Here is a 19,124-nt window from a genome sequence, read left to right as displayed (position 1 = left end):
TAAAAGACAGCTGTGACGTTTCTCCTACCATTCCAGCTTTGTAAATGTAGAGGCTGGGGTAGCTGTTGATGCCTTTGCTGCGACACAGTCTGTTGTTGTCTCCGCAGTTCACTGCTCCTATCCTGATCACTCCATCCATCTCCTTAGCAAACTCCCTCCACTGCGGACACACACACACAAGGTAACATATGTTGGAATATTAAACATAGATAACAATTATCAAAGGATAAATGAAAACGACTTAAAAAAAAGGTACTATCTGCAATATCTACCACTTTTCAATGGACATTTTAATTAAGTATATGAAACAACCAATGAATAGCAGTAAATATAGCAGAATGCACTTTTACAGTGAGTGAGCAAAGTATTACCGTGGGAGCCAGCTCGTGACAGTGATGACAACGAGGGAAGTAGAAGTTGACAAACCAGAGTTCCCCAGAGTTCACTGCTGCATCTATGGTAGTAGAGTCAGTATCATTACAACAAACATACCCCAACAAGAAAAGATGGCTCTGAAGGTTCGGAATAGTGTGACATCACTTACCGAAGTCTCCCCTATCTAAAGTGACAATCTCTAGGTCATCATCGTAGATACCTGCAGAAAGAGTAAGATGACAAGTCACACCAACATCCTGAGGAAATGACTGAAAATGTTGCATGTTAGCAATGGCTTATCTATCCCCTTTCTTCATATTTCTTGTCAATGTTTACATTTCACATTCTTAGACTACTCAAAAAAAACAAAACGATTTACCAAATTCATTTCTATAGTAGTTCCAGCTCTCATATCGTCCTCCTCCCTGCTGCTCGTCCTGCAGACCCTTCTCTCCATACTTGTCATACTTCTTCCTCAGATCGTCATCCTTCAAAACTTCATAGGCTCGGGTTACCTTCAGGAACTTGTCGTGGGCAGTTTCATCATGCTGGACAATGAGAGCAACAAATCAAGTACTGGACTTTGTGGAAAATATGTAGCCTGCTACCAGACGTGGTTGTGCTGTTTTGTTGTGACAATGACCATAGAAATAAGAAAAACAGCAAAAACAGATCTGGGACCAGACTAGGAAATCACCAGTATGTTGTGATATGTCATAGCCTATGATAAAAGTTACATTTTAACATGTTATAACACACACAGTCAAAAGTTGACACACCTACTAATTGAAGGGTTTTTCTTTAAATTTTACTATTTTCTACATTGTAGAATTATAGTGAAGACATTAAACTATGAAATAACCCCAAAAAGTGTTAAACAATTCTTCAAAGTAGCCACCGTTGCCTTGATGACAGCTTTGCACACGCTTGGCATTCTCTCAACCAGCTTCATGAGGTAGTCACCTGGAATGCATTTCAATTAACAAGGTGTGCCTTGTTAAAAAGTTAATTTGTGGAATTTCTTTCCTTCTTAATGCGTTTGAGCCAATCAGTTGTGTTTTGACAAGGCAGGGTTGGTATCAGGAAGATAGCTCTATTTGGCAAAAGACCAAGTCCATATTATGGCAAGAACAGCTCAAATAAGCAAAGAGAAATGATAGTTCATCTTTACTTTAAGACATAAAGGTCAGTCAATCTGGAACATTTCAAGAACTTTGAACGTTTCTTCAAGTGCAGTCGCAAAAACCATCAAGCGCTAGGAGGAAACTGGCTATCATGAGGATCGCCACAGGAAAGGAAGACCCAGATTTACCTCTGCTGCCAGCCTCAGAAATCTGCAATTAACTGCACCCAAGATTGCAGCCCAAATAAATGCTTCAGAGTTCAAGTAACAGATATATCTCAACTAGAAGTCGCCCGCTTATGATTTTTCAATGCAGATACCTATTATTGGAGGACAAAAAAAAGCAGATACCGATTAAATCGGCCTATATACAGTGGGTCAAAAAAGTATTTAGTCAGCCACCAATTGTGCAAGTTCTCCCACTTAAAAAGATGAGAGAGGCCTGTAATTTTCATCATAGGTACACTTCAACTATGACAGACAAAATGAGAAAAAGAATTCCAGAAAATCACATTGTAGGATTTTTAATGAATTTATTTGCAAATTATGGTGGAAAATAAGTATTTGGTCAATAACAAAAGTTTATCTCAATACTTTGTTATATACCATGTTGGCAATGACAGAGGTCAAACGTTTTCTGTAAGTCTTCACAAGGTTTTCACACACATTTTGGCCCATTCCTCCATGCAGATCTCCTCTAGAGCAGTGATGTTTTGGGGCTGTTGCTGGGCAACACGGACTTTCAACTCCCTCCAAAGATTTTCTATGGGGTTGAGATCTGGAGACTGGCTAGGCCACTCCAGGACCTTGAAATGCTTCTTACGAAGCCACTCCTTCGTTGCCCGGGCGGTGTGTTTGGGATCATTGTCATGCTGAAAGACCCAGCCACGTTTCATCTTCAATGCCCTTGCTGATGGAAGGAGGTTTTCACTCAAAATCTCACGATACATTGCCCCATTCATTCTTTCCTTTACACGGATCAGTCGTCCTGGTCCCTTTGCAGAAAAACAGCCCCAAAGCATGATGTTTCCACCCCCATCCTTCACAGTAGGTATGGTGTTCTTTGGATGCAACTCAGCATTCTTTGTCCTCCAAACATGACGAGTTGAGTTTTTAAAAAGTTATATTTTGGTTTCATCTGACCATATGACATTCTCCCAATCTTCTTCTGGATCATCCAAATGCTCTCTTGCAAACTTCAGACGGGCCTGGACATGTACTGGCTTAAGCAGGGGGACACGTCTGGCACTGCAGGATTTGAGTCCCTGGCGGCGAAGTGTGTTACTGATGGTAGGCTTTGTTACTTTGGTCCCAGCTCTCTGCAGGTCATTCACTAGGTCCTTCCATGTGGTTCTGGGATTTTTGCTCACCGTTCTTGTGATCATTTTGACCCCACGGGGTGAGATCTTGCGTGGAGCCCCAGATCAAGGGAGATTATCAGTGGTCTTGTATGTCTTCCATTTCCTAATAATTGCTCCCACAGTTGATTTCTTCAAACCGAGCTGCTTACCTATTGCAGATTCAGTCTTCCCAGCCTGGTGCAGGTCTACAATTTTGTTTCTGGTGTCCTTTGACAGCTCTTTGGTCTTGGCCATAGTGGAGTTTGGAGTGTGACTGTTTGAGGTTGTGGACAGGTGTCTTTTATACTGATAACAAGCTCAGACAGGTGCCATTAATACAGGTAACGAGTGGAGGACAGAGAAGCCTCTTAAAGAAGAAGTTACAGGTCTGTGAGAGCCAGAAATCTTGCTTGTTTGTAGGTGACCAAATACTTATTTTCCACCATAATTTGCAAATAAATTCATAAAAAATCCTAGAAGGTGATTTTCTGGAATTTTTTTTCTGCCCAACAAGAGGCAACTAGAGCTCAACAAATAGCTCATCAGGATGAAATGCGAATGTATCAGGACACATTACAGGTCCAGCACCAACCAGCTGCTCAGAGAGGAGCAAGAGAGAAACACCGGGAGTTAAGAGAAGGCCTGAAGGAGCTAGCGGGCCAAATTGGGGCTCAGTTACCAGCTGAAAACACCCAGAGGCGGGCCAATCATTTTCTTCAAAAAATGACAAAGCAGGATGATGTGTAAGCATATCTCACCACCTTCGAAAGGACGGCAGAGAGGGAGAAGTGGCCGAAAGAAGAATGGGCAGGGCTTCTGGCACCATACCTGGCAGGGGACGCTCAAAAAGTGTATTTCGACCTGGAGTTGAAAGATGCACAGCATTACGTTAAACTAAAGGAATAGATTCTGACTAGACTGGGAGTGACCAATACCGTGAGGGCACACCGCTTCCACCAGTGGTCCTACCGACATGAACAACATGTACAGAGTTTGGTGTACAGAGTCTCAAAAAGAGGGGTTGATGTGGTGGAACAGTTGTTGATCCCCACCCGGTACCGGAGGACAGTACTGGATCTAGCTCATGGGCACATTCTGGGTGGACACCTTGGTATCAATAAAACCGGATTGGAAGGAGGTTTTACTGGCCAGGAATTCAGGCTGAAGTGGCTCGGCATTGGGGAGAGTGCACGGAGTGCCAGTTAACTTCTTGCGAATATAGGGGGTGCTGTTTCGACTTAGCGTAAATTGCTCTCCAAATTAAACTGCCTAGTACTCAATTCTTGCTCGTACAATATGCATATTATTATTATTATTGGATAGAAAACACTCTAGTTTCTATAACCGTTGGAATTATTTCTCTTAGTGAAACAGAAATCATTCTACAGCACTTTTCCTGACAGGGAGTGAGATTTCAGAAATCTTGGCCCCTGTTCCCAGGTCAGTTTTAATGTCCCTGTGAATGCTATGGGGATACAAACACTGCCTACGCCTTCCTCTAGATGTCAGTAAGTGGTGACAATTTGAATGGAGTCGATTGCGCAATCTGGGCCTGTATAAAAGACCAAAGGGCGGAAGTACATTTATTTTCCTCCCTGCGCCTGACGCACGATGGACGTCGGACTGGCCTCCTTCCAAGCTTTGGTTTAGCCAGTAATATATCTCCGGTCATGTTTTTACTCGTTATAGGTGTTAAAAACATCATAAGGTAGTTAATTTAAACCGTTTTATAGCAATTTATATCCGTTTAGTGCGATTTTCTGGCATTTCTTTGTGACGCACTCCCAAGAGCTGGGCACTTTTCCAGTACATGCCGAACGTTAGTGGCCATTTCGACAGGACAAGAGGACATCTTTCGACCAAAAGACGATTAGACCGGAGAAAGGATACATTGCCCAAGATTCTGATGGAAGTTCAGCTAATAGTAAGAACTATTTATGATGATAAATCGTTGTTCTGTAGAAAAATGTTAAACGCATATTCCGCCATTTTCTTTGGGGTAGCTTCGCTTTGGCGCACCCTGTATTGCACAGTAAGGATAATTTAAAAAATGTAATTCAGCGATTGCATTAAGAACTAATTTGTCTTTCAATTGCTGTCCACCCTGTATTTTTTAGTCAAGTTTATGAATATTTATTCATTAGACTAGATCACTGTCCGATATGGCGCCCGACATTTTCAGGCCAGTTTTGCTACTATTCTCATTGTATAACCACGTTTTTTTGTGGCTAAATATGCACATTTTCGAACAAACTCTATATGTATGTTGTAATATGATGTTACAGGAGTGTCATCGGAAGAATTCTGAGAAGGTTAGTGAAAAAATGTATACATTTTGGTGGTGATAATGCTATTATATATGATAATGCTATTAATGCTATCGCTCTTTTTGCCTTGAATTAATGCTGGGGTAATGTTTGCACATGTGGTATGCTAATATAACGATTTATTGTGTTTTCGCTGTAAGACACTTAGAAAATCTGAAATATTGTCTGGATTCACAGGATTTGTGTCTTTCAATTACTGTACGCTGTGTATTTTTAAGAAATGTTTTATGATTAGTAATTAGGTAATACACGTTGCTCTCTGCATTTATTCTAGTCGAGTTGTGATGGTGCGTGCAATTGTAAACTATGATTTCTACCTGAAATATGCACATTTTTCTAACAAAACCTATCCTATACAATAAATATGTTACCAGACTGTCATCTGATGAGGTTTTTTCTTGGTTAGTGGCTATCAATATCTTTATTTGGCCGAATTGGTGACAGCTACTGGTGGATAGAAAAAATGGTGGACAAAGAAAAATGGTGTCTTTTGCTAACGTGGTTAGCTAATAGATTTACATATTGTGTCTTCCCTGTAAAACATTTTACAAATCAGAAATGATTCTGGATTCACAAGAAGTGGATCTTTCATCTGGTATCTTGGACTTTTTTTTTATTATTTATTTTTTTTCACCTTTATTTAACCAGGTAGGCTAGTTGAGAACAAGTTCTCATTTGCAACTGCGACCTGGCCAAGATAAAGCATAGCAGTGTGAACAGACAACAACACAGAGTTACACATGGAGTAAACAATAAACAAGTCAATAACATGGTAGAAAAAAGAGAATCTATATACAATGTGTGCAAAAGGCATGAGGTAGGCAATAAATCGAAAAATTACAATTTAGCAGATTAACACTGGAGTGATAAATCATCAGATGATCATGTGCAAGAAGAGATACTGGTGTGCAAAAGAGCAGAAAAGTAAATAAATAAAAGCAGTATGGGGGGTGAGGTAGGTAAATTGGGTGGGTAGTTTACAGATGGACTATGTACAGCTGCAGCGATCGGTTAGCTGCTCAGATAGCAGATTTTTAAGTGTTGTTGAGGGAGATAAAAGTCTCCAACTTCAGAGATTTTTGCAATTCGTTCCAGTCGCAGGCAGCAGAGAACTGGAAGGAAAGGCGTCCAAATGAGGTTTTGGCTTTAGGGATGATCAGTGAGATACACCTGCTGGAGCGCGTGCTACGGGTGGGTGTAGCCATCGTGACCAGTGAACTGAGATAAGGCGGCACTTTACCTAGCATAGCCTTGTAGATGACCTGGAGCCAGTGGGTCTGACGACGAACATGTAGCGAGGGACAGCCGACTAGGGCATACAGGTCGCAGTGGTGGGTCGTATAAGGTGCTTTAGTAACAAAACGGATGGCACTGTGATAAACTGCATCCAATTTGCTGAGTAGAGTATTGGAAGCTATTTTGTAGATGACATCGCCGAAGTCGAGGATCGGTAGGATAGTCAGTTTTACTAGGGTAAGTTTGGCGGCGTGAGTGAAGGAGGCTTTGTTGCGGAATAGAAAGCCAACTCTAGATTTGATTTTGGATTGGAGATGTTTGATATGAGTCTGGAAGGAGAGTTTGCAGTCTAGCCAGACACCTAGGTACTTATAGATGTCCACATATTCTAGGTCGGAACCGTCCAGGGTGGTGATGCTAGTCGGGCGTGCGGGTGCAGGCAGTGAACGGTTGAAAAGCATGCATTTGGTTTTGGACTTGTGATTGAATGATATTTAGATGCTAGTATTTACTTGTGACGCTATGCTATTCAGCTTTTTTACTGGTGGGGGAGGTAGGGGGTGCTCCCGGATCCGGGTTTCTGAGTCGGTAGAAGTTAACAGCTCCCCAACCAGCTGTTAGTGCCACTCCCCATAATCGAAAAGCCATTTGAGAGGATAGCGATGGATGTGGGCTGATAAAATAATTTATAAGGTTACAGATAATGATTAAATAATTCTACCCGGAAACATAACCATTAGGGAGTATAGGTTATGGAGCATATATAAGGAATAATAAAAATATTAAAACATAAGTCCAACTAGGTTGGACTGGGGAAGAGAGGAATGTATGTGTGTGCCTAAAGAAAACACAGACGACAATTAAACTGTGTTTGAACCGACCAGAACACTGAGAAATTACGATAGGACAGGGAGTACCCCTCCATGTTTCCCTAATCGGGGGGGGGGGGGGGGACTGACAGCTGGGTAGTGAAAAACTGGTGAGAATTCTGGAGAAGAAGATAGCTCTCCTAATGATAGTGTGCGTAAGTGAGAAGAATGGTATAAAAGGAATGTCTTTGTATTTAACTGCAGAGCTCTCGTGAATAAACATTGATTTGACTATTGTGAGCTGGGAGTTCTGTCTGTTTCATTTAAACCAGAACTTCACAAATTCTGCAGACACATTAGAATAATTGAAATTTATGAACATTGATAACAAAATTCAATATCATGGGCCCACTACCCAAATTCATCAGATAGTACAAATACATTCTGGTCATTCTAGATTATGCCACTCAGAAGTCATTCCCCTTCGGACGATGGCTTCCAAAAATATCGCCACGGAATTAGTGCTCCTGTTCACCAGGGTAGGGGTTCCAAAGGAGATCCTTACTGACCAGGGGTCCCCCTTTATGTCCCGTCTTATGGCGGACCTTTGTAAATTGTGGCAGGTGAAACAGTTGAGGACATCGGTTTACCATCCTCAGACGGACGGGCTGGTTGAGAGATTCAACCGTACTCTGAAGTCAATGCTCAGGAAGGTAATCGATAAGGATGGGAAAAACTGATATTACATGTTGCCGTATCTGATGTTAGAGAGGTTCCTCAAGCCTCGCTGGGGTTTTTCCCCTTTGAGCTGGTATATGGGAGGCACCCCCGGGGAATCTTAGACATCGCCCAGGAAACCTGGGCGCACCAATCCACCATGTGTACTAGTGTCATAGAGCATGTCACGGCAATGCAAGACAGGATAGCCACAGTCATGCCAATCGTCAGAGAGCACATGAGACAAGCACAAGAGCACCAGCGGCACACTTATAACCGGCAGGCTACCCTGAGGGAATTTCAACCGGGAGATTAGGTGTTAGTGCTGATCCCCACAGTAGAGTGCAAACTACTAGCCACATGGAAAGGACCATATGACGTACTGGAGAGAAAAGGAGAAGTTAATTATTGGATCCGACAGCCAGGCCGACGGCTCCAGGAACAGATCTATCACATAAACCCGTTAAAAGCATGGAGAGAGAGAGAAACACTCATGGTCACGTACCACACACACAGTCAGAAGACATCCGAAGTAAATATTTCACCTACTCTGTCCCCAGCACAAGTACAGGAAGTAAAGACCCTGATCTAGAAAAACAGAGATGTGTTTTCAGAGGTACCCGGACAAACTGAGGTTACGGCTCAAGATATCGTTTCCCTACCAGGGAGAAAAGTGAGCATGAGGCCATATCGGGTACCTGAAGCTCGACAGGCCGCGATTAGAGCAGAGACGGAGAAAATGTTGGTAGCTGGAGTGATCGAAGAGTAAAATAGTGAGTGGTCTAGCACAATTGTGATGGTCTCCAAACCCAATGGGTCTTTGCGATTCAACTTTCGGATGGTAAATGAAATCTCCAACTTTGATGCCTACCCCATGCCCGAGTATATGAACTACTGGAGAAGATTGGTAAAGCTCGGTACATTACGACCCTGGACGTAACCAAAGGGTCCTGACAAATTCCTCTGACCCCCAAAGCCAAAGAAAAGACAGCCTTTGCAACCCCTGACGGTTTGTTTCAATACACCGTCATGCCTTACATGGGGCACCAGCCACCATTCAACGGCTAATGAACAAGGTCCTAAAACCACACCATGCGTACACCGCAGCTTATTTAGATGACGTGGGGATCTACCGTCCAGATTGGAAATCCCACTTAGCGCGGGTACAGGCAGTGTTAGACGCCCTTAGAAAGGCAGGGCTCACGGCGAAGCCTGCCAAGTGGTACGTGGGGTTAGAGGAAACAGAGTATCTGGGATACACCGTGGGAAGAGGGTTAATCAAACCACAGCGTAAGGTGGAGGCAATTAGAGATGGCCGAAACCAGTAAATAAGAAGCAGGTTCGAGCCTTCCTAGGGCTGACCGGTTACTACCAGAAATTCATCCCAAGTTATGCCACAGTGGCCGCCCCACTCACCGACATGACTAGAGCCAGAGGGCCAAACATGGTCAAATGGGATGAAAGGGCCACCAAAGCATTTAGGACATAACAGGAGGCTCTCTGCTGTAATCCAGTGCTGGTGGTACCAAACCTTGAGAGAGTTTGTGGTTCAGACGGATGCCTCAGAGGTCAGCTTGGGAGCAGTGCTATCCCAATAGGTAGAAGGGGTGGAGCACCCCATCCTGTTTTTAAGCTGGAAGCTGGAACCATGGGAGACCAACTACTCAGTTGTTGAGAAAGAAGAGATTGAAGCGATTGAAGAGATTTGCAACAATATATATATTTGTAATAATGACAATTACAACAATACTGAATGAACAATGAACACCTTTTAACTACAAATCTATTTAGTCTCAAATAAATAATGAAACATGTTCAATTTGGTTTAAATAATGCAAAAACAGTGTTGGAGAAGTAAAAGTGCAATATGTGCCATGTAAAAAAGCTAACGTTTAAGTTCCTTGCTCAGAACATATGAAAGCTGGTGGTTCAATATTCCCAGTTAAGAAGTTTTAGGTTGTAGTTATTATATGACGCGTTGACTATTTCTCTCTATACCATTTGTATTTCATATATCTTTGACTATTTTATGTTCTTATAGGTCCTTTAGTATTGCCAGTCTAATCTCGGTAGTTGATAGGCTTGAAGTCATAAACAGCGCTGTATGTCAAGCATTGCTAAGAGCTGCTGGCAAATGCAGTAGTACTGTTTGAATGAATGCTTATGAGCCTGCTGCTGCCTACCACCGCTCAGTTAGACTGCTCTATGAAATCATAGACTTAATTATAATATAATAAACACAGAAATACGAGCCTTTGGTCATTAATATTGTCAAATCCGGAAACTATCATTTAGAAAACAAAACGTTTATTCTTTCAGTGAAATACGGAACTGTTCCGTATTTTATCGAACGGGTGGCAACCCCAAGTCTAAATATTGCTGTTACATTGCACAACCTTCAATGTTTGTCATAATTACATAAAATTCTGGCAAATTAATTATGGTCTTTGTTAGAAAGAAATGGTCTTCACACAGTTCGCAACGAGCCAGGCAGCCCAAACTGCTGCATATACCCTGACTCTGCTTGCACTGAATGCAAGAGAAGTGAAACAATTTCCCTCGTTAACATTGCCTGCTAACATGAATTTCTTTGAACTAAATATGCAGGTTTAAAAAATACACTGCTCAAAAAAATAAAGGTAACACTAAAATAACACATCCTAGATCTGAATGAATTAAATATTCTTATTAAATACTTTTTTCTTTACATTGTTGAAGGTGCTGACAACAAAACCACACAGAAATTATCAATGGAAATCAAATTTATCAACCCATGGAGGTCTGGATTTGGAGTCACACTCAAAATTAAAGTGGAAAACCACACTACAGGCTGATCCAACTTTGATGTAATGTCCTTAAAACAAGTCAAAATGAGGCTCAGTAGTGTGTGTGGCCTCCACGTGGCTGTATGACCTCCCTACAACGCCTGGGCATGTTCCTGATGAGGTGGAGGATGGTCTCCTGAGGGATCTCCTCCCAGACCTGGACTAAAGCATCCGCCAACTCCTGGACAGTCTGTGGTGCAACGTAGCGTTGGTGGATGGAGCGAGACATGATGTCCCAGATGTGCTCAATTGGATTCAGGTCTGGGGAACGGGCGGGCCAGTCCATAGCATCAATGCCTTCCTCTTGCAGGAACTGCTGACACACTCCAGCCACATGAGGTCTAGCATTGTCTTGCATTAGGAGGAACCCAGGGCCTACCGCACCAGCATATGGTCTCACAAGGAGTCTGAGGATCTCATCTCGGTACATAATGGCAGTCAGGCTACTTCTGGCGAGCACATGGAGGGCTGTGCGCCCCAAAGAAATGCCACCCCACACCATGACTGACCCACCGCCAAACCGGTCATGCTGGAGGATGTTGCAGGCAGCAGAACGTTCTCCACGGCGTCTCCAGACTCTGTCACATGTGCTCAGTGTGAGCCTGCTTTCATCTGTGAACAGCACAGGGCGCCAGTGGCGAATTTGCCAATCTTGGTGTTCTCTGGCAAATGCCAAACGTCCTGCACGGTGTTGGGCTGTAAGCACAACCCCCACCTGTGGACGTCGGGCCCTCATACCACCCTCATGGAGTCTGTTTCTGACCGTTTGAGCAGACACATGCACATTTGTGGCCTGCTGGAGGTCCTTTTGCAAGGCTCTGGCAGTGCTCCTCCTGCTCCTCCTTGCACAAAGGCGGAGGTAGCGGTCCTGCTGCTGGGTTGTTGCCCTCCTACGGCCTCCTCCACGTCTCCTGATGTACTGGCCTGTCTCCTGGTAGCACCTCCATGCTCTGGACACTACGCTGACAGACACAGCAAACCTTGTTGCCACAGCTCGCATTGATGTGCCATCCTGGATGAGCTGCACTACCTGAGCCACTTGTGTGGGTTGTAGACTCCGTCTCATGCTACCACTGAAAGCACCGCCAGCATTCAAAAGTGACCAAAACATCAGCCAGGAAGCATAGGAAAAGAAAGGCATTGATGTTTATGGTTAGGTACATTTGTGCAACGTTTGTGCGATTTTGTTAAATCTTTACTCGTTTGGCGAAGTTGAAGTAGGCTGTGATTCGATAATAAATTAACAGGCACGGCATTGATTATATGCAACGCAGGACAAGCTAGTCAACCTAGTAATATCAACCATGTGTAGTTAACTATTAATTATGTGAAGATTGATTGTTTTTTATAAGTTCAGTTTAATGCTAGCTAGAAACTTACCGTGGCTCCTTGTAGCCACAAGGTCCTTTTGATGCTGCACTGGTGGCATGTGGTCAGCCTGCCACGCAGTTTCCTCGTGGATTGCAATGTAATCGGTGTCCAAAAAGGCTGATTACCGATTGTTATGAAAACTTGAAACGGACCCAATTAAATCGGCCATGCCGATTAAAATTGGTAAACCTCTAATTTCAACATCAACTGTTCAGAGGAGACTGCGTGAATCAGGCCTTCATGGTCGAATTGCTGCAAAGAAACCACTACTAAAATAACACCAATATGAAGAAGAGACTTGCTTGGGCCAAGAAACACGAACAATGGACATTACACCGAAGGAAATGTGTCCTTTGGTCTGGAGTCCAAATTGGAGATTTTTGGTTCCAACCGCGCCGTGTCTTTGTGAGATGCGGTGTGGGTGAACAGATGATCTCCGCATGTGTATTTCCCACTGTAAACCATGGAGGAAGAGGTGTGATCGTGTGGGGTGCTTTGTGCCACTGTCAGTGATTTCTTTACAATTCAAGGCACACTTAACCAGCATGGCTACCACAGCATTCTGCAGCAATAAGCCATCCCATCTGGTTTGGACTTAGTGGGACTACCATTTGTTTTTCAACAGGACAATGACCCAACACACCTCCATGCTGTGTAAGGGCTATTTGATCAAGAAGGAGAGTGATGGAGTGCTGCACCAGACGACATGGCCTCCACAATCACCCGACCTCAACCAAATTGAGATAATTTGGGATGAGTCGGACCGCAGAGTGAAGGAAAAGCAGCCAACAAGTGCTCAACATATGTTGGAACTCCTTCAAGACTGTTGGAAAAGCATTCCATGTGAAGCTGGTTGAGAGAATGCCAAGAGTGTGCAAAGCTGTCATCAAGGCAAAGGGTGGCTACTTTGAAGAATTTCAAATATATTTTGATTTGTTACTACATAATTCCATTTGTGTTATTTCTTAGTTTTGATGTCTTCACTATTATTATACAACATAGAAAATAGTAAAAATAAAGAAAAACACTTGAATGAGTAGGTGTTCTAAAACTTTTGACCAGTAGTGTATATCTATTGGGCAGGCTACTCACTGGGTTTTTATCCGGGTGCATGATCAGAGCTAGCTTTTTGAAGGCTTGTCGTATCTCTCTGGTTGTGGCTTCTTTGGACACCTTCAATAACTTATAGTAATCCTCATCAGAGGACACAGAAGCTACCAGACAACTGAAGACAATCAGTGATCCCAGCAACATTCTGCTCCAAGGCATCTGCTGATTCTGAACTTGACAAGCTTGTCGTGGTTTTGCTGGCGGTAGAGATTCCATTGCCACAGGTCTCAGTAAACACAGTGTTTCAGTGCTGAATCTCTGAAGTTGGTAGTGTCACACACACCTCGCGCTAGGTAGGATAAGCAACCCCAGTATGTTTTGCAGTCTGTCTATGGAGTGAAAGATCAAAATAATTCCAAAGTGATTTTTCAGAACGTGTTCTCAACTAGAGACATGATTGCATGGTGACAAAATGTGCCAAGTTAGCAAGGTAAAACAAATGAAGCTAGCCAACTAGCTATGAACACAGATGTAACAATTATTTAAATTTGATTATTGTTTCTTTGCAGAAACGCCAGATCATAATCATAAAATCAATTACTTCTTTAAAAGAGGTTCTGTAACGCTAGCTAGCTCGATCAGTACAGAGCCAACACTAGCTGCCTAACAAGTAACGTTAGCTAGCTAAGTTAACGTTATTGCAGCTACCTACCTCATCATTGAGATCAGATCTTTTCTCTGCGTATTATCTATTAAATGCACATACTCTGAAATCTTGCAAATTAACGTTACCTTGACCGAGTGAATTGTTGGCCCACTTCTTATCCGGGTTTGGGTCCGGGAGTCGCCGGGTGGTAAGTGTTGAGTTGGCTAAACTAACTGGAATCTTCACGGTGGTTGAGTGACGTAATCACGCCCGGAAACAGAGCCTCTGCCCATAACGGTTGTCACTTGTTATCACCAATGGTTACCACAGCCACAAAAACTATGGTAAAAATTAATTTGCTTTTTGATCTTAATTTAAGGTTAGGGTTAGGCATAAGGTTGAAAGTGTTGTTAACGTTACGGTTAAAGCTGGGGTTAGGTTTAAAATCACCCCATCTCTCTCTCTCTCTCCATCTCTCTCTGCATGTCTCATTGTACCCTAATAGGCCTGTATCGCTCTGATCCCCTTGTTCGACTTCACAAGCAACCTTTTCATAAACAGTGTTTTTAAGCTATATGCTATACAGTGTTCCACAACAAGAAACATACTGTATAATGAGTTGCAGTCAAATGTTTGGACACACCTACTCATTCAAGGTTTTTATTTTATTATTTTCTACATTGTATAATTATAATGAAGAAATCAAACATATGAAATAACACATATGGAATAATGTAGTAACCAAAAAAGTGTTAAACAAATCAAAATATATTTTATACTTGAGATTCTTCAAAGTAGCCATCCTTTGCCTTGATGACAGCTTTGCACACTCTTGGCATTCTCTCAACCAGCTTCATGAGGTAGTCACCTGGAATGCATTTCAATTAACAGGTCTGCCTTGTTAAAAGATTGCTGGATTATTTTAACGTGATCCACGTTTGGATTTCGCCACTTCTTTTAAGAGATGTACTTGCGATTCTTTACCACCAGTGATGCAGAATGCTGAAATCAAACGGAAGTACAAAGGGCGGGACTTCCGTCGCGCAAGGCGGAGAAATTTAAACGGAATACAGGAAGTGAAAAATGTTCCCTCTCTTTTTTTGATTAGTGCCAGCTTAATCCTTTCGTTGTTCAGAAATATCACGTTCTAAGCACAAAATAGGGTCCTCTCACCATGGAAAGGGTGGGTTTACTAGTGACGTCTCACATTAAACCATTCGGCATACTTCGCTAGTGTTATGTTGACCGGAGGTACATAAATACAGATATGCCTGTATTCAGTCCACACTGGTATAGTGCGGTAGGCAGCTAAATACTTCGGCTCGAACGCCAAACGAATATCTTCTCCTTTCTAACCTTACTGGCTCTAGAATTAATATTGACTGACAGAAGTAGTACCGTTTGGCCTAACGGACTAAATCTGGAATTTATCACTGATTGCTATCGACACAGGACCAGAGGCGCTATCAAAATAGCTTGTTCCAATGGGAACACAACCAATTTGTTTGTATACAAAGCAGTCTGTTTGTACAATTCTGTTTGCACAATTGATTTATAGAATTCCACAGCAAAGTCTAATTCTATCTTAGATTCCTTACACGGGGACGTCATATATGTCGTGTCTTTACTATCATTAAATTGAAGACTTCGTTTTTTCAAAGATTCCTGTAATTAGTATTACGCGATTAAATTGAATAATCATGTAACTGTAATTAACTAGGAAGTCGGGGCACCAAGGAAATTATTCAGATTACAAAGTTATAATTTCCCAATATAACCTTTCAGATATTTTCATATCTGATCAATAGTCTTCTGATTAATTATTTATTTATTTTACCTCACGTTAGTCTCATTCCAAACGTCGTAAATTGTTGGTTATCTGCACGAACCCAGTCTTCACTATGAGTCATCCATACATAAATTATCTTAAATCATTTATTTATTACTAACTAAGTAATTCACAGAAATGCATAAACAAACAAAAAGTAAATAATGGTTACAAGAAATGATAGGGGAATGTGCCCTAGTGGGCTAAACCGGCATGGCGGCTTGTTAGACCAAAGGGAAGTGGGGGTCGACTGAGAAGTCACTACAGAGTTAATAATTATAACAATTGAAATGCTAATCCTTTGCACATGAACGCTCACTCATTCGGGAACAATTGCAATCCATATATATATTTACGCTCAGTGTGTCGTCTTGATCGCTGTTGAAAAGTTAGTTTCTGTTGGAGAGTTTCCGTCCTCTCTCTCTCTCTCGCTCTGTCGTAGGTTAGAGTGAATAGTTCAGAGTGACATTCATTCGTGTTGTTGTAGAATGGATGTTTCGGTGGTTGTCGTTCTTCACGTTCAATGATACCGAATTCCTAGCTGCAGACTAGTAATTAATATCAAAGACTTGTTATTATTCTGTCGGTATCGATAGTCAAAGAGTTTAACCACGTGGTATGGTTAAAAGATTCAGCAATGGTCTGCAACCTTCAGCCATCTCGTAATTGAGGTAAGCTCGGTCTGGTGATAGAAAACCTGAGTGGGGGTTTTATTCGGAAGGGCCAAAAAAGGGCTGTCCCAGGATGCCTGACCCTAACTGGGCTCAGGGGCGGTCCTCTGATTTAGTTCAAATCAAAAGGGAATTGGGTTTTCCTTCATTAAACAGTCCAAAAGTATATTACTCAATTTTACAAACAGTATCATACTCACTCATTCATCTTATACAACAATTAGATGTAAACCTCATATCTGAGGCTATTATATAAACAGCATTATGGTAATGTGGCCACACCGTCTCCCATGAGCTTCCCCAAGTTGTAACAAACGGACCAGTTCGTAGCTGGATTCTTCACTGATCTTTTATACTTTCTCCGTAACATGAAATTTGTTCGTACCTCAAGTTCTGTGAGGTGGAAGAAATCCCTTTGTTCTCTATGAAAATGTACCCTCTGCCTCTTATACTGTTGTGGCCATGTGGCAGGGTCTCGTCCTCAGGAATTTACGACCTCTCTCTGACCACAGCAGCGTAGTTGTAGGGGGCAGGGAGAGGCAGGGAGAGGCTTGCTGTAACCAAATAGGCCAACGTCATGACACATCCTTCACTCATGCTGCCAAACATACCCTTGTAAAACTGACCATCCTACCGATCCTAGACTTTGTCGATGTCATTTACAAAATAGCCTCCAATACCCTACTCAATAAATTGGATGCAGTCTATCACAGTGCCATCCGTTTTGTCACCAAAGCCCCATATACTACCCACAACTGCGACCTGTGCGCTCTCATTGGCTGGCCCTCGCTTCATACTCGTCGCCAAACCCACTGGCTCCAGGTCATCTACAAGACCCTGCTAGGTAAAGTTCCCCCTTATCTCAGCTCGCTGGACACCATAGCAGCACCCACCTGTAGCACGCGCTCCAGCAGGTATATCTCTCTGGTCACCCCCAAAACCAATTCTTCCTTTGGCCGTCTCTCCTTCCAGTTTTCTGCTGCCAATGAAGGGAATGAACTACAAAAATCTCTGAAACTGGACACACTTATCTCCCTCACTAGCTTTAAGCACCAGCTGTCAGAGCAGCTCACAGATTACTGCACCTGTACATAGCCCATCTATAATTTAGCCCAAACAACTACCTCTCCCCCTACTGTATTTATTTATTTTTCTCCTTTGCACCACATTATTTCTATCTCTACTTTGCACATTCTTCCACTGCAAATCTACCATTCCAGTGTTTTACTTGCTATATTGTATTTACTTCGCCACCATGGCCTTTTTTTTGCCTTTACCTCCCTTATCTCACCTCATTTGCTCACATTGTATAGAGACTTATTTTTCTACTGTATTATTGACTGTATGTTTGTTTTACTCCATGTGTAACTGTGTTGTTGTATGTGTCGAACTGCTTTGCTTTATCTTGGCCAGGTCGCAATTGTAAATGAGAACTTGTTCTCAACTTGCCTACCTGGTTAAATAAAGGTGAAATAAATAAAAAATAAAAAATGTTTTGATAAAACATTGAACTTTGCCTTTACTACTAAAAACTAAACATGAATAAATGGCAAAAAAATACAGTAAAAAAAAATCATAAGGAATAAGGTTTTGAAATGTCTGTCCTATATCTAGGAGATATAGGAAAGCTCAGGCAACATTTTTTTTTCTATAGACAAATATTTAACCTCTTGTATTTGAAAGCACAAAACTACCTCTATACTTCCATTCATTTGTATGGGTTACCTTCAGATGAGTCGTGACACTTGTGGGGGTCCTAGAGCAAAACAGAGTACATCATCGTGTCCGTGAGTCTCATCTTTCCATTGAGTGGTCATATTGATAAGGCCAAACCGTTCGGACTCTATAGACATTTTTGTGAGAAGACTGTGATCACATTGGATTACAGTAAAGCAGGTTACCAGTCACAGCCAGTCCTACCTGTATGTAAGCTAGCCATAACAAAAGAGCTAGCACGCAACCAACTTCTGCAAACCCCCACACCTTTTCTGGGAAGTGTCTGGGAAGGTTCAGGACTGTGTTTAATAAATCATATAAGGTATTTGTTAATAGTCAGCTCACCATTTAGAAAACATTTAATATTAACTGTCGGTAAGCTGTTCATAAATACTTTGGCCTATTAATAAATAACTGCATTCATTAATATCAGTTTAAACACTGTCACGTTCCTGACCGGTTTTCTGTTATTTTGTATGTGTTTGACGGTCAGGGCGTGAGTTTGGGTGGGTAGTCTATGTTATGTGTTTCTATGTTTGTTTATGGGTGACCTGATATGGCTCTCAATTAGAGGCAGGTGGTTTTCATTTCCTCTGATTGATAGTCATATTAAGGTAGGTGTTTTCACATTTTTTGTTGTGGGTGGATGTCTCCTGTGTCTGTGTTTGTTGCACCACATGGGACTGTTTTCGGTTTGTTTGTTCGTTTGTTCGGTGTATGTAGTCTGTTCCTGTTTCGTGCGTTCTTCGTTATATGTAAGTTCGCTAGTTCAGGTCTGTCTACATCGTTTATTATTTTGTAAGTCATTCCAAGTGTTTTTCGTGTTCGTCTTCGTTTTGTTCAATAAATTCATTATGTCATATTCCAACGCTGCATTTTGGTTCAATCCATGCTCCTCCTCTTCGGATGAAGAGGAAGAGGAAAGCCGTTACAAACACTTATAGCTTATCTCATTGGAAGATTAACAAATCTGAAAAACAATTGTTTCAACTATTTTTTTAAGTAGACAAACAAAGACAAATCAAATACATTGTATAAAATGTACTAGGCACTTTTTATTAAAGCTCTCTCACAGATGTGGTGTGTATGT

At 42.0% G+C, this 19,124-nt stretch overlaps 1 protein-coding gene across 1 annotated transcript in view; it reads right to left on the bottom strand.

Moving 5' to 3' along the window:
• dnajc10 (DnaJ (Hsp40) homolog, subfamily C, member 10) overlaps positions 1-14,074 on the bottom strand; it is a 32,437-nt gene extending 18,363 nt beyond the window's left edge. The window contains exons 1-6 of the mRNA XM_055871118.1: positions 13,966-14,074; positions 13,216-13,562; positions 755-923; positions 545-595; positions 372-454; positions 29-160 (exon numbers count right to left, since the gene is read on the bottom strand). Of these exons, the coding sequence (XP_055727093.1) occupies positions 29-160; positions 372-454; positions 545-595; positions 755-923; positions 13,216-13,449 (669 nt within the window). The 5' untranslated portion in view covers positions 13,450-13,562; positions 13,966-14,074. The remainder of the gene's footprint in view (positions 1-28; positions 161-371; positions 455-544; positions 596-754; positions 924-13,215; positions 13,563-13,965) is intronic.
• Between the last annotated feature and the right edge of the window lie 5,050 nt (positions 14,075-19,124).

Source organism: Salvelinus fontinalis, chromosome 19 (assembly GCF_029448725.1).
Source record: "Salvelinus fontinalis isolate EN_2023a chromosome 19, ASM2944872v1, whole genome shotgun sequence".
NCBI lineage: Eukaryota > Metazoa > Chordata > Actinopteri > Salmoniformes > Salmonidae > Salvelinus > Salvelinus fontinalis.
This window is presented reverse-complemented; position numbering and strand designations above follow the sequence as displayed.